The sequence below is a fragment of the Mesoplodon bidens genome (assembly GCF_964165515.1).
Source record: "Mesoplodon bidens genome assembly, chromosome: 2".
NCBI classification, from domain to species: Eukaryota; Metazoa; Chordata; class Mammalia; order Artiodactyla; family Ziphiidae; genus Mesoplodon; species Mesoplodon bidens.
Genome location: NC_138177.1, coordinates 89,870,057 through 89,890,731, shown reverse-complemented (window position 1 = coordinate 89,890,731; position 20,675 = coordinate 89,870,057). Strand labels below are relative to the sequence as shown.

The 20,675-nt window shown below is 50.0% G+C and overlaps 2 protein-coding genes across 9 annotated transcripts; both read right to left on the bottom strand.

Annotated features, from left to right (window-relative positions):
* Window positions 1–598: 598 nt before the first annotated feature.
* PSRC1 (proline and serine rich coiled-coil 1) lies at window positions 599–4,167 on the bottom strand (the record flags this gene model as incomplete). 8 transcript variants are annotated; one of them, XM_081226537.1, is made up of 8 exons in its annotated part: window positions 4,118–4,167; window positions 3,640–3,699; window positions 3,491–3,548; window positions 2,612–3,053; window positions 2,136–2,250; window positions 1,797–2,045; window positions 1,380–1,473; window positions 599–1,215 (listed from the first exon to the last, which is right to left on the bottom strand). In XM_081226537.1, exons 2-8 carry the CDS (start codon window positions 3,656–3,658, stop codon window positions 1,212–1,214), a joined length of 981 nt encoding a protein of 326 aa, XP_081082663.1. In that variant the 5' UTR covers window positions 3,659–3,699; window positions 4,118–4,167. The 8 variants fall into 8 exon arrangements, with proteins under 8 accessions (XP_081082663.1, XP_081082662.1, XP_081082660.1 ...); XM_081226536.1 differs by lacking the exon at window positions 4,118–4,167 and adding an exon at window positions 4,007–4,116; XM_081226534.1 differs by lacking the exon at window positions 4,118–4,167 and having other exon boundaries at window positions 3,403–3,548; window positions 3,640–3,701.
* A 41-nt stretch (window positions 4,168–4,208) lies between these two features.
* MYBPHL (myosin binding protein H like) lies at window positions 4,209–20,236 on the bottom strand (the record flags this gene model as incomplete). Its single annotated transcript, XM_081258637.1, is given in 11 exon segments — window positions 4,209–4,459; window positions 9,703–9,753; window positions 9,756–9,888; window positions 10,215–10,316; window positions 10,320–10,351; window positions 10,453–10,612; window positions 10,751–10,803; window positions 10,806–10,886; window positions 11,099–11,294; window positions 11,848–11,936; window positions 20,071–20,236. Coding segments are annotated over 11 exon segments (1,314 nt in total), but the record flags the coding sequence as incomplete, so codon positions are not given.
* Window positions 20,237–20,675: the final 439 nt, after the last annotated feature.

Sequence of the window (20,675 nt, the reverse complement as noted above, 5' to 3'; positions counted from 1 at the left end):
TAAATGAATAGAACTCTCCACCACATATAAATCACAACACTAGGCACTGCAGAGGTTTATAAATCCTGGCACCAGCCCTCAAGTCTAGTAGGGGAAAGAAGAGGAGAACACCAACAATTCTAAAGATGTAAGGCAGAACATAACAAGGTGTTCAGGCATCTTCTGCCTGAGGCAATCAGCAAACCTGAACACCAGGGTACCCACCCGAGGGCCCCCTCATCCCATAAGTACAGCAGACAAGATGCTGAATTCCTAGGAGTATTCATTCTCTTGCCAGGAAAGGACACCCACGTTTAGAATATAAATAATAATTTACCAAGACCCTGGTTTGATAGCCTCACATACTGTGAATTAAACTCTACTTAAGTTGATCTGGACCTTCTAATAACATATGAAGCCTGGAAATGCCTAGAAAAAGGCAGCCTGTTCCCACTGAATGCCAACAAGGGGGCTAGTCATAGCCTGATTAGCTGGAATCTCAAGGGCCTAGGGCCTATTCAGACCCCTGCCTGGGAAGCCCAGCCTGGCTCCCTCACTGGAATTACACAGGAGTTTACTCCAAATTTGTTAGAAATTGGAGGATTTACTTCCACATGTATACAGAATATAAAAATATACTCATTTTATTTTAGAAAAATGCAGACCAATGGAGTAAGCTTATCATAAACTGGCCTGTTAGGAGTCATAGAATCCACAGGAAACAAGTTCTGGAGACCAGATGCCTGCCTCTGCCTCTCCAAACAGGCCTGAGTCCAGTAGAGGATGTTATTCAGGAGGACTGCTCCTTGGAGAGCAGGGAGGTTAGCTACAGAGGCCATTCACATGTAAATGTCCAGCGAACCAAAGCCTGGGATGAAAATCAAACTCTGTGGAGCTGGACGCAAGAGTGGGGGTGGATGAGGACAAACCACTCTCGAGCATTTCTTATTTTCTGTTTAACTTCACCACTGGGAGGCAACCTCTTTTTCCTATCTTGTTTCAACTGAGAGTTTGATTCCCCTCCAGCTCAACCCTAATCCACCCTATCTCCCACGGTCTCTACTCCTGGGGCACCAGCCATGGTGGCAGCTCTTCCTTCCATCCCTGGGCCAGAATCTGCTGGAGTCAGGCCTGCCTCCAAGGAGAGAGCTTGGGAAGCTGAATATAGAGGTGAGTCCAGGCAGTGACTATAGCAGTTTGCTACTGAATTCTTGCTTGCTGTCCTGATCTCTTTACCTAAAGAGACAGAAGAAGGAACTGCTTTAAATTGCCCTTCTTTCACAAGCCCATTTGTCACCAGCTGAGTTCAAGTTCAGGAAGAAATGGGACTCCCTGCCCCTCCAGGCTCCCCTCCTCATCCCCATCAAGGGAGAAAGAGACAGCATCTCACCCTGTCTTACCTGGTAGGTCCTGGGACTGCAACTTTCCTGGGGGGCTGCAGATTGCTGCGACCGGCACCGGGGATGGGAAGATTCGGTCGCTGAGAAACAGGAACTTGATGGGTGTTAACAAAAGACATGAGTTAGCAGAAGGTTCAAGTGACCTTCTCAAAAAGAAATACTGGATGAAGGCAGAGTGAGTTTGGGTTTAGTGCCTTTCTTCCCACCCAAGATAAAAAACATAAGGTATCTGAAAGCTGAGGCTCCAACTCTGCCCAGGCCCACATTCTCTCCTTAACTCAGCCTCCCCATCTTCAAACAGAGCTGTAATGAGGGTGGAGAAAGTCACTGCTACCAACTCTGGGAGGGTGCGTTCATGCTGGACAGGGGTAGGTATTCTTCCTCCTGATTTCTTATCCTTATGGCCATTCTTCTCACCTCTGTGCCCTGCGGCACTTGGTCTTGGAAGTCCTTTCCGAGCTGGCAGGGAATCTGGAGGAAGGGCACCTTTGCTGGATGGTACACTCCGGCTGGTGAGTGGCATCCTGCTGGCAGGCCTGGGAATGGCCGACGGAACAGGCAGTCGACTGGAAGGTTTAGCAGCTGCTCCCTGTGGCCGAGACAGGCGCTGAGAGTTGCTGGAAGAAGGCTGTGGGGCCAAGACTGGTCTGACAGAGGTAGGCGGGCCTGGTGGAGAGGAGCAGAGGAATTTTAGGGTCAGCTCCGCACCCTCCCTCTTCCCACTCACCCACAGCTTTGCTGCCCAGGTCTTCTCACTTGCTGTTGCTCTCCCACTGGGCCCGGCTTTCCCCCGGACTGGAGGAGTTGATCGGGCAAGAGGAGAAGATGCTGGGCTTTTGGATGCAGGGAACAGATTGCAAGTGGGCGACTCCTGAAACACAAAGAGAGGGGAAAAAAAGGACTAGAATGGAAAAAGAATCTGTTCTGCTGGCTGATTAAGGGACAGAGATGGAGAGCTGCCTAGATCCCAGTAAGGAAGATCAGAAGTTAGCTGCCAACATCGTCATCATCATCACCAATGCCATTTATTGAGAGCTGACTATAAGCATTATAGAGCTCACGCACAGACGCGGTGGTAAGTTCTTTGCTTATGGTACCTCGTTTAATTCCAACAATCCTGTGAGGTAGAATTTGACTATCTCTATTTTACCAACAAAGAAACTGCTCTACGCCTGTACTGAGTCAGGCACAGTGTCGGGGGCACACATCTAACCCAAACCCTCTACACTCACCCTCTTCATGCTGGAGGGCCTCTTTCCAGATGTTGCTCGAAGAGCCCTGACTGACACCTTCCTATCACTGCTCCGGAGTCGGGGTGTCAGGCTGCTTGGGGAGGGGGTGCTCCGAGCCAAAGAGCTCACGGTGGGCAGCAGGTCTCGGACAGGACTGTCCTTGAGCACAAAGGTCTCCCGCCGAGGGCTGGGCTTCACCCTTCGAGGCCCCGGGCCCTCACCGGTGTTCTCCCGCTCCTGCAGGGCACACTGTTCCAGATGAGCTGCCAGCCGGTTGGCTTCACTGAGGATTTCTTCCAGCTTCTCTGGGCTGAGGGGGCCTAAGCTGAGCCTCAGACTCTGGGGGGCGGGGGCCACTGCATTTGGGTCACTTCGATGGGAGAGACCTCGTCGGAGGGGTTTCTCCGGAGTCACTGACACTGCTGTATCTTCTTCCTCTCGACTGAGAAAGAAGACAAATCAGGCACCGTGCCCACATGGAAGAGAGCAGGAGACTACAAGGGAGACTGGGCAAAACCCCCACTACAGAGCCAGGAACACACCCCCAAACCCTGATACCCGTGCTGGCTGCGAGATCTTAGTGATGAGACAGCCAGTTCTAGGAGGCCTTCAGCACTTACTGACATTGGGAGTTATGCCAGGATGAACATGAAGCAAATCCACTTACCCTTCTTCTTAACACCCTGAAATCTCGTTCCAGCTTATCCCTTCTCCCCTCCCCCAGTAGTGTCATAGGGGGCGAAGTCAACCAGCCACCCAGAAGCCCCAGTGCACCAACCTTGCTAAATTACCAATCCAGACCTGAGGCCAATAATTCAGCAGTAAGGGTTAGAGACAACCATTGTTGGAAGAAGGTAAGTAGGATAAAGAGTCTACTACCTGTCAGATGGTGACAGCCCCCCAAAGTCCAAGGTCTCATCTGCTATAAACTTTACATCTGTAGGGGAGGAAAGAAGGAATGCCAGCCTTTAGTCCCTAACACGGCTCTCAATCACAGGGCCTCATTCTTCCCTCCAGCGTTTCCTTACCTTCTTCTAAATCTTCCATGTTCCAGCCAGCAGGAGCAAAAGTCAGCTTAGACCCCGGCGCTGGAGAGAAAATATACCTTTCCTCAGGTCTCCATCCTGCCCAAGGCCTCCCAGCTAGGCTCGGTGCAAGCCAAGGGCTGGGAGTCACGCTGGAGGTAAAGCAGGCGTCCCAGCAGCAGCACCTGCCCCTGCAACTGAGGTACTCTTACCTCCGGAGCAAGTGCCGACAGACGCCCCCATCCTCCCATCTCCTTCCGCACATTGGCCTCCACGCCCCTGCGACCCGACCTCTTCTCGCTGGGGCGGTCTACGCGCCCCATCCTTCTCCGCGCCACCACCCTCCGGGTTCTTCCTCTCCCCAAGCCACCTTTCTACTCCTCGCGGCACCACGCCCACACCACACCTCCACGCCACCCTCAGTTTTCACTTTCCGACTCGCCTCACCTCCCGCGTAAGGTGCTTTCCTCCTACAACCTACTCTCGGGAACCCGCTCCAAGGGGGCGGGGCTCCTTTCGAATCTCTCAGGCCCCACCCACTCCTACCACACGCGCTCAATGATTGGTGAAGGTCAGCATCCTCCGCCCTTGTGGGGCGGGGCGGTGGAGGGGTAGCCGGCCGGAAGTCCGCAGGTGGGGGCCGAGTGGAAAGCCGTTCCAAGAAAGGCTTCATTTGGAGGGCTGAGGCTCGCCCGGGAGACCTTGTTCGGCTTCCCTCCCGGAGCCGGGAGTGCGAGGGGCGGGACCTCGCGGCGGCCCGCGAGGGAACGGGCCAATGAGTGAGCGTTTCGCGACCTGCCGCCCCCCTCTTCTCCGCCCCCTCCTTCTCGTGCGGGGCAGAGCTGAGCTTTGACGCCCCTGGCGGCCGTAGGTCCTAGAACTAAATCTCTGCCTGAGGAAATTCGTTTTATTGGGCTCACTCGGCTCACTCCATTCGGAAGCCCAGTGTTAGCCTGATCCCTCAGGTGTATTCACGGAAGCAACTAAACATTTATATTTTAGGTATATTGAGGCTAAGACGTACATCTAACATCGGCTTTTTAGGCGAGAACATTCGGAACCTGAGGCATACAAGGTGTGAAGAAAACAATGGGCTTTTCAGACAAGGAGATTTGGGTTCAGATTCAACCGTGGCTCCTCTGTTGACAAGTATATTGAGTATCTTTGACCTCTCTGAGCTTATGTTTGACCCCTCGCTTATCTAAGAGGATCGTGACCGTCACAGTACATGGTTAGGAGGATAGTTATGAACATCAAGTTTTATACCGTGTGCCTTCCTCTAAATTAAAGCTGTGGTGTAAAAAGCTTAAGCCTACTTATTAGGGATTTTCTTTGTTGTTTCCAAGGGTTGCCTGTGAATAGACTGGGCCACCAGTTAACAGAGCTTCTCAGAAATATTCTAAAATTTTTAAGTTAAAAGTCCCGAAAAGAATGGTTGAAGAGCTTTCCCGTAAACAAAGAGCCTAAGCTTTTAGTCTCCAGAGTTTATGACCATTATTTTGGAGGTTTATAGGCTTTTTGTTTACTTCCTAGTTTTTAGTTGTGAAGTTGAGGTGGTGAGGTTGGCAGGAGTGAGATGTTACAGTAATAAATGCCACAGGGAGCGAAGGAGCCTTGGAATTTAGTGGTGTGATAAGGGAGAGGGTGGGGAGACCCAGAACTTGCAAGCTTATGTGAGGAAGAGCCGAGAGAAGAGGACTGCCTCTTTTTCCGTAGGTTTCCTGGTGACAGTGGAATTTTAGTTGCTTGCAGGTTTCAGATTCTTTGGAGGTAAGAAAACCAGAACCAGTAGCTTCTCTCTCTTCAGGCAGGTAGTGGAGATCAGAGGGAAAGAAGCTGTTAATTCACTGCATTCCATCTTCCCCTAGGAGCAGCCTGAGTAGGGAAATTCTTCACCCACCTTCAGGTAAGTGGAAGAGGCAGTTTTAGCAAGTTGGAAGTTAATTTCTTCTAAGGAAACTCATCTCCAATTTTCTGTCACCAAATGATGATTTTGAAAGGTGTTGAAGAGAAGAAGCAATGGATCTGCTTTCTCTTCCATCAGAATGACAACAAAGCCAGAAAATATAGATTTCAGGCACAAGAATTCTTCACTCGGCGTAAGGCCACTTATCTGGGAAATAATGTGTCCCCCTCAGCTCAACTCCAAAATGGTATGTGTGAATAAGAGTTAAAGATTTGGGGTAAATTATGAAGAAATGAATTAATGAAGAAATTATACCCCCTCCCAGGCACATGGTAAGCCTTAGTTGAGAAGGTACTTTGAGCATAGTGTTGAGTGCATAAATGAAGAATTTAAGGATTCCAGTGCAGTTCTCCTTGAATGCCGGGAAGCCTCTTGGTCACTGTGTATGTGACTGGCTGGCTCGGGACTCTGGCCCCTGCTCCCTAATGGCCCTCTCAACATTCTCAGCCGGGGATCTGCAAGTGCATTAGACCCTACAAATGATTTGTGTGACTATTTTCTCAGTTTTCCCAAGGATGCTACATAACTAGTAACATTCTAGATGCATAGGAAGAAGTTAATTTATGACATACAATGAATGCCTTGGGGCATTGGGACTTTCTCATAGAACTCCAGTTGAGAAAGGCTGGAATAGATACTTGACCTCATCTGAAAATAGGCCTTTGGTCTGAACAGAAAAGCTCTTCTTCACACTCAACCAAAACATATCCACTTCCTCCTCAAAACCTTGCCTTATATTTACTGCCTCCTAGAAATTTTTTCTTTCTTAAACTCATGATTCCAACCCAGATCAAAACAGTGGGGGTCCCTGGGTGAAAGAGATAAGAGGAAATAGGGAAGACTTGAAGTCAAACAGACGTGATTCAAACCTTAGAACTTCTACTTTCCAGCTACATAACTTGGAGCAATTTATAAGCTTCAACTCACTCATTTGTAAAATGAAGATTAAAAGAGAGAATGCCTGATGCGTAGAAGGCTGTTTCAGTTATGTATTATTGTGCAACAAACCACTCAATATTTAGTGGTTTGAAACAATAGCAACTATTCATCTGCTCATGATTTTACAGTTTGGGCAGGGCTGTGCAAGGACAGCCTGTCTCTACATGAGGAATAGATTGGATTTGACTAGGGTTGAGGGGTCCAAGGTAGCCACACATGTCTAGGGCTGTGGTGCTGGCTGTCAGCTGGGATGCTTAGTTGTCCTCCACGTGGCCTCCCATAATTCAGTAATCTATCCTGAGATTCTTTACATGGGAGCTGACTTCCAAAAGCAAAAGCAGAGACTAGTAGACCTCTCACCTGGCATAGCATCACCTCCACTACATTCTTTTGGTCAAAGCAGGGCACATGGTCAGCCAGATTCAAGGGGGGAGAAAAAGACTCCAACTCTTGGTGGAAAGAGCACCATGACCATTCCAGGATGGGAGGAATTGTTGTTATCTTTTGCAGATTCCATCACAGAATGCCTTCAGTATCTTATTTGTTATAGAAATGAAAACATGTAAGCAAGAGCACATCACTTTTATTCTTTCCCCAGGGCTTAATGAGACTCTGCACTGGTTTCTTCGCTCTCTCCCAGCCCTCACATCTTAGTGCTCTGTCTTTAATTAGCTATGTGTGTATTTATGTGTCCTGCTGTCTGTGTCTCTGTGATAGATGTGCATCCTGTTTTCCAACTTATACTGGAAAGCATAGAGAGGAAGAGAGCAGGTCATCTTGAGCATCCCTTTGAGCACCTAGTACTGTATAGAGTTGTCACAGACTGTCTAGAGAAAAGGACAGTGTTAGGAACCTCTGTGGAAGAGAATGTAGTTATGGGAAGAGAAAGAGGAGTCTGGGGGTCCACAGATTCCATACAGTCTGGCTGAAGGATTCCAACTTTCTCAATGGTTTTCTATATAGAAAGGCTCAAACAGATGGACACTTATGCAGCGAGGATCCACACCTTTATTTAGATTAGTCCAAACAGACACTATGCTGGAGCTCCTTAAGAACACAGTCTCACCACAGGCTTCCTGGAGGCCCAGAAAAGAGAGGGTATGTTGTGGCCATAATGGCAAACAGTGAGAGCTCATCCAGGCTGCTGAGATGACCTCCTTTCATGGTCCCTGGGTCCTGTGCTCTGAATTCTGTATTTACCCTGCTTCGTTGCTGGCACTGACCAGGAGAGATGGAAAAGGGCACTAAGAATGACAAGGATAACACCAACACAACATGACATTAACCTTAACCTTAATGCAGAGAAGGAATTGAGGGATGGCGAGAGAACTGGCTGTGCAAGCCAGCTGGCAGAGAGAGAGATCTCCTGAGAAGCTTGTACTTTTAATGCATCCCTCAAGGTTTTCATTTGCTAAAGATCAGTGAGAGGCTTAAATAAATGGCTTCTGGGATGGGATTCATTCTTGGGTTTCATTGGCCAGGAGCTGCAAGTCAGAGGAGATGTTGGGAACCAGTTCTCTTTAATTCTCTCATGAGCTTCCTTTTCACCCCACTCATCAGTTTGTACACAACATTTCTGCTGTGAGTGATTTAGAGTCTGAAGCAGTTATCAAATTCTAAATGATGGTCTGAGTTGCCCTTTGCCAGTAACGTGCTGCTTGGGACCACATTCCCTACATGTTCAATTATTGTTGACATATAATGATAACAGTGGTTTTCTTCTCTTGGAAGGGAAGGAATCCAAAATCTTCAAAGTAAAAAGGAAGCAAACTCATCTGTTTTTCACCATACTTAAGGTACTGAGGTAGAAACACTTAATTGATAAGAACACCTTCCTCTCTCTTTTTCTGCCATGTGGTGGTGGTGGTGACCTCAGCCATCCTCCACTCCTGATTGTTTTCCTTGACACCTTTTCTTACAGCACCTGCTCACTCCATCCCACAAAACCCCCTTACAATTAAGTAGATGCTATCACTCTTCCTCAGAGGGCCACTAGGTTTAATTCCTGTCATCAACTTGAGGAGTACAGATAGATAGAGGATGTGACAAAAGTAGACCTCATCTACGGTAAATTCCCTCCACAGGGATGATAGTATTCACTTACAAGAAAAAAAGTGGTTAAAAGAAAAGTGGTTGCCAGTGAGTATATGGTTGAAAGGCTCAGGAATACATATCTGTCTCAGACTCAGCAACACTAGCCATAAACATGAAATACTCCATTCAGATCCCCTGTCCCTCTTTCCTTACCTTCCTCAGAGTTGCCCATGTCTGCTTAGGGTGCCTCAGTTAGGAGCTGCAAAATTCAGACATGTCTCCGTGTTGACATCTCTCCGTTTTAACATCTCAGAAATCTCTGGGAAACCTTTCAGAGCATCAAGAAGGGATATACTTCCAGGTTTAGGGGGAGTCCATGGTGCTAATTAGGAGTCTATGCGGAGGGAAGAATAGGACATGTAATGGCCCATTCATTCCTGAGTCATGCTGCACATGCTTAGAAAGTGCCCACTGTGTGCCAGAAACTGGGCTGGACACTGGGGGACAAAGGCGAATAAGATGGTCCCTGCCCTCACAGTGCTCACAGTTTATGGGGGAACAGATCAGTAAATAGATAATTATAAAACAATATTCTAAATGCAATGATGGCAATCTGAGCAAGGGGACAGGAATGGATAAATGAATGAATACTTTAAAAGCGGTAGAGAGGATGTGCAATATTCCCTTTTAACCAACTAGAGACAAAAGTCCTCTGGTTTTTTTAAAAGCCCAATAAAAAGCTAAAGCTTTCCTGGATTGAGTCAGATTGTATAGTTTAGTGAAAAATGATCTGGGTGAGGTCCAGCAGACTTGGCCTCTCTTCCACCATAGTGCCAACTCCTCAGTTAACCAGCACTGGAAATCGCAGGTAAACTGATCAATCACCTCCCTGTGCTTCAGATTTCTCCTTTGCAAAGTGGAAATAGTGATTCTTCCTATATTACAGAATTATGACGGAGAGAAATGAGGAGTGGATGATAAAAATGGCTCCTAAAATACATCCTGATGATGACAGTGATGAGAAGGCCTGAAGGGGAAGCAACAGGAGCCCGTCTCCGTCTAGGCTTGTGTCTCTGCCCTCGACTTTCCCACCTGTGGAGAGAGGAGGTGACGAGTTCTGCCCTTACCTTTCATATCCACCCGACAGGCTACTGACGCCTCCCCCAGGGGGTTAACGGCTTGCAGGTGTAGATGCCCCCTTCAAAGGGGCCGGGCTTGTGGATTTCTAGGGAGCTGACTCCCAGGTGAGTGAGGGCTCTGTGCTTGGGGTTGCCTTGGATATCCATCTTGTTCTTTAGCCAGATGATCTTTGGCTGGAAGATATAGATGAGGGGGGTGAGTCAGGAGCAACCAACAGGACTCCAGCCCCCCTGCCAGAGAGACAGCTTTGAATCTCGTGCCCAATTGCTAGCAGGTCATGAAGTGACGTCTTCATATATGAGGAACAAACACTAAAAGCAAAACTGGAAACATTATCCACATCAGCCTGTCTTGGGACACCAGTGCCCTGAGTGTTCCTACATAATGTGCTGTGGAAGAGGCAGATGATGGTGACGGGAACAAATGTTTTGGTCAGAATGTTCTTCGACACAGCTAAGGTTAGAGCAGAAGCAGGAAGCAGCACAGCCTCCCTGCTCACCCTGGGGGAGGCGTGGACGCGGCAGAAGAGCTGGGTGTCACAGCCAATGACTGTAGTGCAGTCTGCCAGAGGCTGGGTGAACTTCGGGGCTTCTGAGAAGTCTCATTGGACAAACCCCTCGGTCTTGTAAACAGTAGCTGAGGGGACCAAGGAGGGCCTTGCTGTAGTGCCTGAGAGCCCCATCCGTCTTCAACTCTTTCTCCTTAACTCTTCCCAGCTCCGAGTCTCGGTGCTTTACCTGCTTTCTGGATGTGGGCCAGGTCGGCAGTGACAGAGGCTGTCTGGCTGAGCCCACACTGGTTCTCAGCAAAGACTCGAAATGCATAGGAGTTGCCGACGATGAAGTCGGAGACTGTGCAGCTGGCGCGGTGATAGCGCTCCAGCACCATGAGCCACAGCTGTGGGGCCCCGGAAGATGCCCGGAATGAGACCCCTGTTTTGGCAACTCACTCCGCCCCAGCCTACTGCATGGAACTACCAGAGCCCCATTCCAGAACGTGCTGTTCCTCCCTCCCTCCATCCCAGCTGGGCCTCACCCCAGATTTGGTGTCAGCCTTCTGCACCGCGTATCCCAGGAATGCGTTCCCGTGTCTTGGGGCAGAGTCCACTCCAGGGTAGCGCTGGAGCCCCAGACATCCACCAACTTGATACTCTGTGGAAAGCCTGGCCTCTCTGAAAGGGCCAAGCATGGCAGCGGGCAGGGCACGCCTCACACGCCAGGACGTCACTCCAGGAGGGGCCCCTCTGCTTCTGCTCGGCCACCCCTCCCTTCACCCACCACTGCATCCCACAGCCCCGCTTCCCCGGCTCTCTGTGCTGATTCCTCTTCAGGCTGGGGTGGGAGCCCCCAAGGACCACGTCGTCTCCCATTCCCCCCACCGTACCGATCACCAGGGTGTCAGTGGTGGTGGTGGCCTCCAGCCCACCCAGCTGCACACGGAGCTGGTAGTGACCTGAGTCAGCACTCTGGGCCTCTCGGATGAAGAGGTTGGAGTCCTGCTCCCTATTCCGCATGCTCACATGACTGGCGTCCAAGGCACAGCCGTCATGCGTGCAGATAGCTTGAGGTTGGGGTTTGCCCTGAGAAATGGGGAGAAAGCTGTGAGCTGCCCCGAGAGGCCTCTTGCCCCTCCCGGCTGCAACAGGGGTCAGATCCACCAGGTCCACATGGTGACTTGACTCGCAGCTGCAAATTCCTTGAGTGAGAGGTTGGTGGACTGTCCCAGCAGACTTCCATCTCTCAGCAATAGCCTCAGGATCATGGGAAAGGGGGTTGGCTTTGAGTCTCCCCGCCTCTGAGATTCTAGGTCATGGACACTCAGGGCAGCTGGGACTAAAATTAGCTGCCCAAACTCCTGAGAGCCCTCCAAACTGAGAGCTCCCAGACCCCTGCTGACTGAAGGGCATGGATTAGCCTCACATCATCACCTGGGCATACCCCACCTGACCTGACCCCAACACCCCGCAGGAGTGCTGATGGAAGGGCTCTTTGGCCTCACACTTGGTGACATGTCCCTTCCACTCAAGGCTAGGACGACTGTACCACTGCTAGCAGGACTCTTGTTTTTTGTTTCCAAATCAAAACCCTGGCCTGGCTCCAGTCATGGACTCAACGTGGGGCTGTCATGATCACCTGGAACGGGATTAGTAGATTCAGAGTGTCTCCAACCTTCCGGAGGTAGGTCTGCCTCAGGGCCTGAGGTAGCCAGATTTTGGGGTGCTCTGAGTGATGGAAAGAGAGAGAACGGGGTGGTGAGCCTCCCTGGGGGGAAGAGGAGAGTTTAGAGGAAGTAGAAGTGGATGCTGCGTCTAGCTGTGCTCCATGGCCAGGTGACCCAGGCAACACTCAGCAAATTAAGCCTTCTCTCGGGGAATGGGAAGATAGCTCCCATTGTCTCACTGGGATTTAGGGATAAGCAACCAGCTGTGGGATCCTGTAGAGAGAGTTAGCCTCAGCAGAAAGAGCACTGAAGCGCAAGCCTGACACCTACTTCTTTTAATTGGTAACTCTCCACCATCGACTTTTCATCAACTGAGATTTCTTTTTTGTTTGTGCACAGACCAGTCCAGTCCGAGTAGTCTGTCTTTCTACTCCTTTTCTACATTTGTCCTCAACAACACTCCTTTTATCAAGGCCACTTTCAATGTCAATCCTGACCCCCAAGTGTCCGCCCTGCTCCCCAGTTTGGTGCCAGACCCCGAGGAGAAAGCTTTATATTCTGCAGGCAGAGTCAACACCCTGGCCCCACCAGGACAGCACTGATGTCACTGCAGAGGGAGCTGGCGTCTGGTCCCTTCTGTGCAGGGCTGCCCTGTTCAGGGGCCTGCACAGTGTCTTCCAGTCTGTGGAGGATCACTTTGTACAGTCAGAATCTGGGAAAGATAAGGTCCACTGCTTACTCCCCCTTGATCTTCCAGGCATGTTCCAGTGAGAAGAGAGATTAGATTATGTTTATTGGCTTCCAGGATGAAGACAGGAGATGCTCAGGAAAGTGCTGAGTGTGAGTTTGGGGAATGACCAGGTGTAACTTTCCCTCAGGATGCCTCCGGCAGCCTTGGCTGAGGAAGTGCAGACATCCCACCTGGGTTCCCTTCGGGCCCGGCTGAAATCTACTCCATTTTCCAGGCTTCTGGTGCCACTGCCTCCTCCCTTCTCAGGCAGAGACAGTCCCCCGCTGCCGTAGTCTTACAGGGAGTGTGACAGTCTCAGCTCCCACCAACTCCCCAGCCTCCCCGCTCCTTCATTCCTAGCAGTGGGAAGAGCTCCACCCCAGCACACAACTGTGGCAAACAGCTCGATAGCAGATTCCAAACTTTTTGATAACACACATTTCCCTGTAAATACATCCCTGAACATTCACCCCAATGTATGTATGTTTACTTACAAATTGAACTGTTTAAAATGTACATTACATAATGCAGAATTTGAATGGTGCAATTGAAAATAAAATAAACGAAGGGTCTACGAAGCTCTTCCTACACCTCAGTTTGTAGATCGTTGTTTAGAGACCAGGAACTTCCGTAGTCCGCCCCGATTAGCATCTCGAGATTACTTGGGCTTTGTGGATGAATATAGACAGAAATATTCCGTGCATGCCGTCCATTTTATTTACCTAGTTTCCTTTTTCACCGTGTGGCTTACGTTTTAACCTGGGTTGTGCTGTCTTAGGCTGTGCCTCACCCCTCTACCCTGACAGAAGTGGGAACTGCGTGGTACGGGGCCTCCAGTGCTCTGAGTGCTGTCCTGCCCATATGGCCCAGGGCCTGAGGCCTCAGCAAGGACTCAGCTCGGAGCCCAGGCAGCTGAATGACCCTGCTCAGCTGCCCTCTGTTCGACTTTGGCAGTTTGGGTGGAGGCGGGGCATGAAGAACAGAAGAAGTGTTGTGTGATGTGTTCCTCTCCTGTGGCCATCTTGGCAAGCGACCAAGGAGTTGAGAACAGGCGGATATGACTCCAGGGTTTTCTGCAAAAAGAGGGCGGCAATTGAAAAGGAGGGTCAAAACCTCATCTTGTTGGGCTTGGTTCCCCATTGCTGAGTGGGGACCTAACGCTTCACGCTTGGGCTGGGGAGAAGCCGGCTCTGCTGTCCCTTGCGCTGCCTACAGAACCTCTGAGTTAGGAAGGACCTTGGTGAGGACGCAGAGCAAGGAGAAGACTGGAAGGAAAGGGCTGGGAGAGAGAAACAGCTTTGCTGTTGACCTCACGGCCGGTTGTGAAGTCGTGCTGGCACCATCTAGGAATGTGTGTCTGAAGGACCTGTTCTCTGAGCATGACAGCCTATCTGTCCACTTACCTGCCCTTCAGTGTCCACCTGGGACTGGGTACCACAGTCAGGGCTCCTGCAGTGATCTTGCCCCTGGAGGGAGGAGGCCAAGAAGGGAAGGCAAGGGGCCACACTCAAGGATTGAAAAGGCTGATGTGAGGAAAGGAACCCAGGCTGTCATGCCTGGAAGAGGTGCCAGTTGAGCCCTGCTCTGCTTACACCTCAGGTAGGAAGGGGGCTTCTATAGGTAGGTGCATGCTGATGTATATAGTATTTGTTCCCACTTAGTCTTTCCTAGAAAAATATCCTGGAAAAGATTAGCATTGTTTCACTTGAACTAAGGAGAAAAATGAAAGAAATAAGTTTATGTGGAATGTAAGCTAAGATGGGGGAATTAGGAGGAGGATGAGCAGAATGGCCCTGAGATCCAGAGGGGATGTCAGCAGGGGTCAGAGACAGAGGAGAAAGGCTGACAGCCAGGATGGTGGATTCTTCCTCCCTGGAGGGCTCCTGGGCCAGTTCCTTGCTTAGAAGTGGGATTCCCTGACAAGATGGTGAATCAGTAGGGGACAAACTTAAGTTACTATTTAGAATGTTCCAAGTCTGAGGACTAGTAGGCGAGGATTCTGCTCTCAGCAGTCTCCCAGCCCCAGTGGGAGGGCAGAGGATGGGCTTAAGGCTAAAGCCGCTGACAAAATATGGGAGGTGACAGAGAGTGTGTGACAGCTCCAGGTGCCTGAGCTGCAGCAAGCTCTTCCCCAGCGCACCCGAGGCCTTGAATCTGCCCAGCAAACAAGAGCAACCTGACCCCTTGCTAAGAGTGTTAATAGGAGGGCTCATCTGAGACATCTCTTTTCACACGTCCACAGTCAAGCGAGGTGTTAATTGTACTGACCTTGGAGAAACATGGCTTTCCCTGACGCCCAAGGTCTTTCTCCTCCTCATATGCCAGGAGGGATGTGAACCAAAGGCTACAGCCCTAAAGCAGAACCTCGGTTTTCTAAGACCAGGTCTGAGACAGCCGCAGTTTGTCTATGAGGTTTTCTTCCTTCATAGAGTCTTAGGTAAAAGACATTTTGAAAAGTCCTTTGAGAGCCCTTGGCTTCTGAGCTGTGTTGCTCTCAGCACTGAACTTCTCTCAAACAGAATACTGTCTTAAAAAGGAATGGAGAGGAAACTACTTAAAGTCCAGAGATCTCGACTTCTCTTGATTAGAAAATCCTTCCTAATTCTACCGAATTTCATCCTGCTGAGGTTTATGCCCATTTCCTTATTCTCTGCTCATGGGAAATAATTGTTCCCATCCTCTCATAACCTGGTTTCACATGGCTAAAGACTTTCTGCCAGCGATTCCCTAAGGACTGTGTAGTTCAGATTGATGGTATTAATTATGGCCCAGAGAATGAAGGAACAAGATAGATACATTGAAAGAGTGGAGGAGTGTGTGCGTGTGTGAGTGTGCAAGACTGCGAGTTTGTGTGCATGTGTGCACACGTGCACAGGCCTGTGTGAGTGAACGGTTACCAAAAGAGGGCAAATGCACAAGGCAAGCTATGGCTCCCAAAAAACCCCAGAGATTTCCAGGGATCCAAAAAACACCAGCATTTCTTACAGAAACATTAGCAGATGCATAGGGTGTGGCCTTGACCTTATCAGAAACTTGTCTGGAGGAGTGTGGTGGGAAAGAAATGTGGTGACTTCAAAAAAAAAAAAAAAAACCTTGTGAAGGACAAGAGTGTCACTTCCTTGAAGGCCATGAAACTAAGATCAGAAAAAATAAAAGGACATAGAACTAGGCAATACTTCTCTGAGGAAAAGACTCCATCACCCTCCCCCCTTGTGGCAGTCTCCCCCTCATGCTGATGACGGTAGCCCTGGCTCAGTGTCACTTTCTCCAACATTTCTCCAGTCATGATTCCTGATCATGTCAACACCCAGACTTCCAGTCCCTGCAGGGCCGCTCCCAGCCTTGCCTGCCACTCCTCCAATGAGTTTGTCCTCCTCTGCTTCAGCCCATGGTTCCTTTGGTCATTGTCTAGACCAATAACTATAGCCACTCTAGAATCTGAATTTCAAGCGTCCCACTCTCTCAGCACCACCTCCATGACAGGGACGGCTAATTGCTCACAACAATTTGTACATATTATCTCTTCCATAGTATAGGGATCTCTGAGAAGGAGCTGCCCCACTTGCTGTATGACAATGAGACTAGCTCTTGCCAGTGAAATGTGAGTGGAAGTGATGAGAATCTCTTCTGAGTCGAGGCTTTTAATGAATGAGTTCTCTATTTCCCATCTGCTAGCTGCATGCGGATGATCACGGGGCCCTAAGGCATGGCGGAGCCACAAGATGGAAGAGGCCCGGGTCCCTGAATTAGTGCTGGAGAACTATCTGCTGAGTAGGAACGCTTGCTTTTAGTTGTTTTGCTAGTAAGGAATAAACATCTATTGTATTTGAGCCTTAAATTCTGAGGCCTGTTTCATCAACTCGCATAACCTAATGAACAGTCTCTATCCCTTCAGCTCCCTCCCTCTAAAGCTCCACCAGCAGTGATCCTTCAGCCCACTGAGACCTCTGATCCATTATCTTCCCACCCCTTCACTCTCCATCACCCCTCCATGTTATCACTTTCTTTCCCACCCAAATTAGATTCCATGGTCATTGTTAGACTCACTCCCTTGCATACCCACTCAAAGCCCTAATCCTTTTCCACTTCCTAGCAATACCCAGCCCCAGTTAAAAATACACCCCCTCAGTGTCTGCATCCACACAGCCAAACATGACTGGGGAAAAATATTACAAAACTATGCTGACTGTAAATTGTTGGCCATTGTCTCCAAATGGACCCTGGTGGATCTGCCAGACTTCCCTAATTCACTCAATCTCCTGTTCTCCTGGGTGACTGTTATACACCCTCTTCTAAAACTTCCATACCTTCTCCTGAATCCTTATTCTCAGTTGACAATCTTGCTAGTGTCTAAAGCCTGCCTATAGCCTATTCTTAACTCAGCAGCCAGAAAAGTCTTAAAACCTACACCTGATCATGCCAGATCTCACCTAAAACCCTGCGCTGGCTGCCCATCTGTCTCAGGGTTGAACCAGCATTCACAATGGTCCTGCTACCTCTTTGACCCCGAACCTGCTATTCTCTCCCTCACTCTGCTACAGCCACAGTGGCCCCAATCCATAACGCACACTCCTGCCTCAGGGCCTTTGCACTTACTGTTCTCTCTGTGGAAAACCTTCACTCTCAATATCTGCATGCGTTGTTCTCTGGTCTCCTTTAATTTGCTGCTCAGATCACCTTATTAACAAGACTTTCACTGAATATCCTGCTTGAAAAAGCAAGTACACTTCCCACTCCAGCACTTTATACCCTCCTCTTTCTCTGCTTTATTTTTCAGCATAGCAGTTATCACTTTCTGATATTTTATATATTTTATTTGCTTATTTATTATCTACCTCCTTACATAGAATGTAATCTCCACAAGGGAAGTTATTTTTGCCTATTTTGTGCATTTTTGTAACAATGCATGGCACATAGTAGACACAAAGTAAATATTTGTAGAAGGAAGAAAGAGGATAGGAAGGGACAGTGGGAGGGTGGGAGGGAGGAAGGAAGGATGGTCACTTCAAGGCTAGGGATTCAGCTTCCCAAGCCTGGAAGACACAGAACAGTCCAGATTGAAAGAGGACACAGGGTCAGTTGGAAGCAATCGAGCTGAGATCAGCAGACGGGCCCTCCTACTGGGTCTCAGGGTCCCCTCTTCTCCGTGTCAGGGTGCAGTCTGTCCCATGGCTCTCACTCTTTCGAAAGCTCTCCTCTGGCCCCTGCCCAGCGTTGCCTCCAGGACACGGTGCCTCTGTGTAGTGCTGAGAGTGACAGAGGATGGTTTCCCAGTGCCACACCTACTTCTGCTTATTTAGCCATGGAGCATTCTTTCTTGACTAAAAGCTCAGTGTCGGCCAGTTGCAGTTCATTTTAATGTCACAAATATTTTGACGCCTGCTCTATTTCATGTGCACTCAAATGCTAGCCGCTGTGCCCTTCTATGTCCCATAGAGCTCCCCATAAGGAAGAGGAGGCGTTAAGAGGAAGGAAAAGTCCTTGGTGCTCACAGGGAACTTGGGGGCCATCTAGTCCAGCACCATAGCACCCCCCTGAAGACCTCTGGTTAGGCTTCAGTGATGCTATGAACTCCCTGAACTTTGTTGAGTATTTTTCTTGGAGCAAGAATCCACAGCTTTCATCAGATTTTCCTAGGGATCCATATCCACCAAAGGGTTAAGAACTCTGATTTAGTTCAACCTCTCAATTTACAGATGAGAAAATAGAAGCCCAGAGGGGTGGATTGACTTGCCTTGGGTCACAGGACAGAGCTAGGGTTTGAACTCACGTCTTCTTTTCCCAACCGGATAACAGATGCAAACACTTTGCACAATGTCACAAGGAGTCCTTGCTGCTAGTGACCTCTGGGATGCCGTTGGGTTGAGTCGCTGGGTGCTGGTGGCCCTGAGGCCACACACAAGATCAGGGCCCTTCAGGCCGCACTTGGGGGCTGTGGCCAGGGGCCGTCAGGAGGGAGGAGTGTGGGAGGGATGAGCGCCCTCCCCCAGGGTTTTGTGGAGACCAGTGGTCAGAGAGTCAGCAGTCCTGGCTCTCATTCTCCCTCTGCCTGTGACTTATTCCCTGGGCCTTTTGGGGAAGAAACTGGTTTTCTGCCTCAAGACCATTCTAGCCTAGTATGTTCCCAATAACTTCTGCTCTCTTTACCTGTTTTTCAGTGGGGCAAACTCGGTCGGCTCTCTGCCCCTGACATTCAAATAGCTTCTGAAGACCCAGCATCTTCCATCAGGATGATGAGAGGCAGCAAACTTTCCCTCCACAACCCTATTTGCAGGGAGAACTCAGTCTTTATCCCTGACTTGGAAATAATTTATTATCTATTCACATCTTTGTTTGGCCTCTTCCAAGGCACTTTGGATTATCTCAACAAGCCTTTCGACTACCTTACCAGGTAGATACTATTACTCACCATTTTACAGAGAGGAAATTGAAACTGAGCAGTCCATTGACTTGGACAAGGTCACGGAGCTGCTGGAGGTGGCCCTGGGAATTGAGTCTAGATGCTGTCTTCTTTTCCTACCTCTCCCTACCCAGGGATTCCATGGTGTCTCGTTTGTGGTCTTTGCATCCTCTGCACTCAAGACTCCAAGGGGCCAGAAGTGGGGACTTTGCGCAGGGAACTGTCTTAAATGTTTCGTGCGGCCCCCGTAGTTGCTTCCGCCGATTACCTCGCAGGAGAGGGGAAGAGCCAGGCTCCCGTCTTCCACTTCCGTCGGCTGAGCCAGGTGCAGTGGGAGCCATCCAGGGTAAATGTCACAGAGCTGTTAGCTACAAAGGCCCCAGCCAGGGGCAGTCTGGGGGGTGGGCAGCAGGGCTGCTGGCAGGGAACTCTGGGGCTGGAAGGGGCACCCACCACCTCCTAGCTCGAAAATGCCTTTATGCTGAGAGGCTCACAGAGACCACAGAGAGGGAGCCAAATTCTTCTTCTGGACGGTCTCTGCTTCTTTGGAGCTCAGGCTCTAAGAGGCTAGGGTTTCCCGTGGGAGCCAGTGGAGATGTTGGGGTAGCTGGAGGACCCACGGCTCTACCGAGGGCGAGGCGGAGCGTCACGTACTGTTCACCACTTAGCCTCCCGGTGGCTCTAAGCTTTTTGTTTCTTTCTTCTCCAAATCCAGATGGACACCCTCTCACCCCTCACTCCCTTCCTGACTGGCGTTGGTATATCGGGTCCCTGTGACAGACATATTTTAAAGGTAAAAATACAAACCTATCATTATTAGTCACTGTAAATTGCCACAAACATCATTCACTGACTTTTCAGGTAAAAAGCAAAAACCCAGCAGAGACATTTGAGCAGCAAGCTAGAATCCACCAAGGAAGGGGGTGGGGGCTCCAATGGATGCTCCCCCATCCTAAGTACCAATCCCATGAAACCATTTAGATCTGCAAAACCTACGGAGGTGCAGTCAGGGCAGTAGCGCATCCTCCCAACTCCCACCGCTCACTCCCCATCCCCATGGATCACCTTCTGCGGGGGGCAGGAGCTGGGGAATGGGGCTGATGGCCCCCCGCCGAGGTGAAGCCTGGGCTCCATCAGCATCGGCTAGGCTGGCTTCTTTCACCTTCGGCCGTGGATCCTGAGGCTGCCTCCATGTTGGGCCACCCCAAGGCTGGGCTCCAGAGGAAGATTTTCACTGTTGGTGGTGAGGGAGGGCCTGAGCACCTGCTCTCCAGCCTGGCCTCCCCAGGGTCCCAGCCGCACGGTTATGTAACAGGGCTGGCCTGTTCCCACCCAGCTACTCCCAGAGGGCTGAAGCAGGGGCTAGGGGAAGAGCGGGGAGCAGACCGCAGCCCAGAATAGCTGCAGGAGGAGGACCCGGTAGTCCTGTTATCTTGGGAGAGCACCAGAGAGGAAGGGGAGCGCCTGAGCTTCAAACAGCCCCTCCCCACCCAGACCATCCAAATGGGGCCTCTGGCTTCTGGCAGGAGGATGGGGTGACATCTCGGCTCCTGACCTCCAGCTCATCCGAGGGTGTCCAGGTCCAAGGAAGGGGCCCCAGGCTTAGCTGATTCACAGGCACACCTTTAGGTGGTCTCTCCCTCTCTGCTCCCAAATTCGCTGAGTTGTAA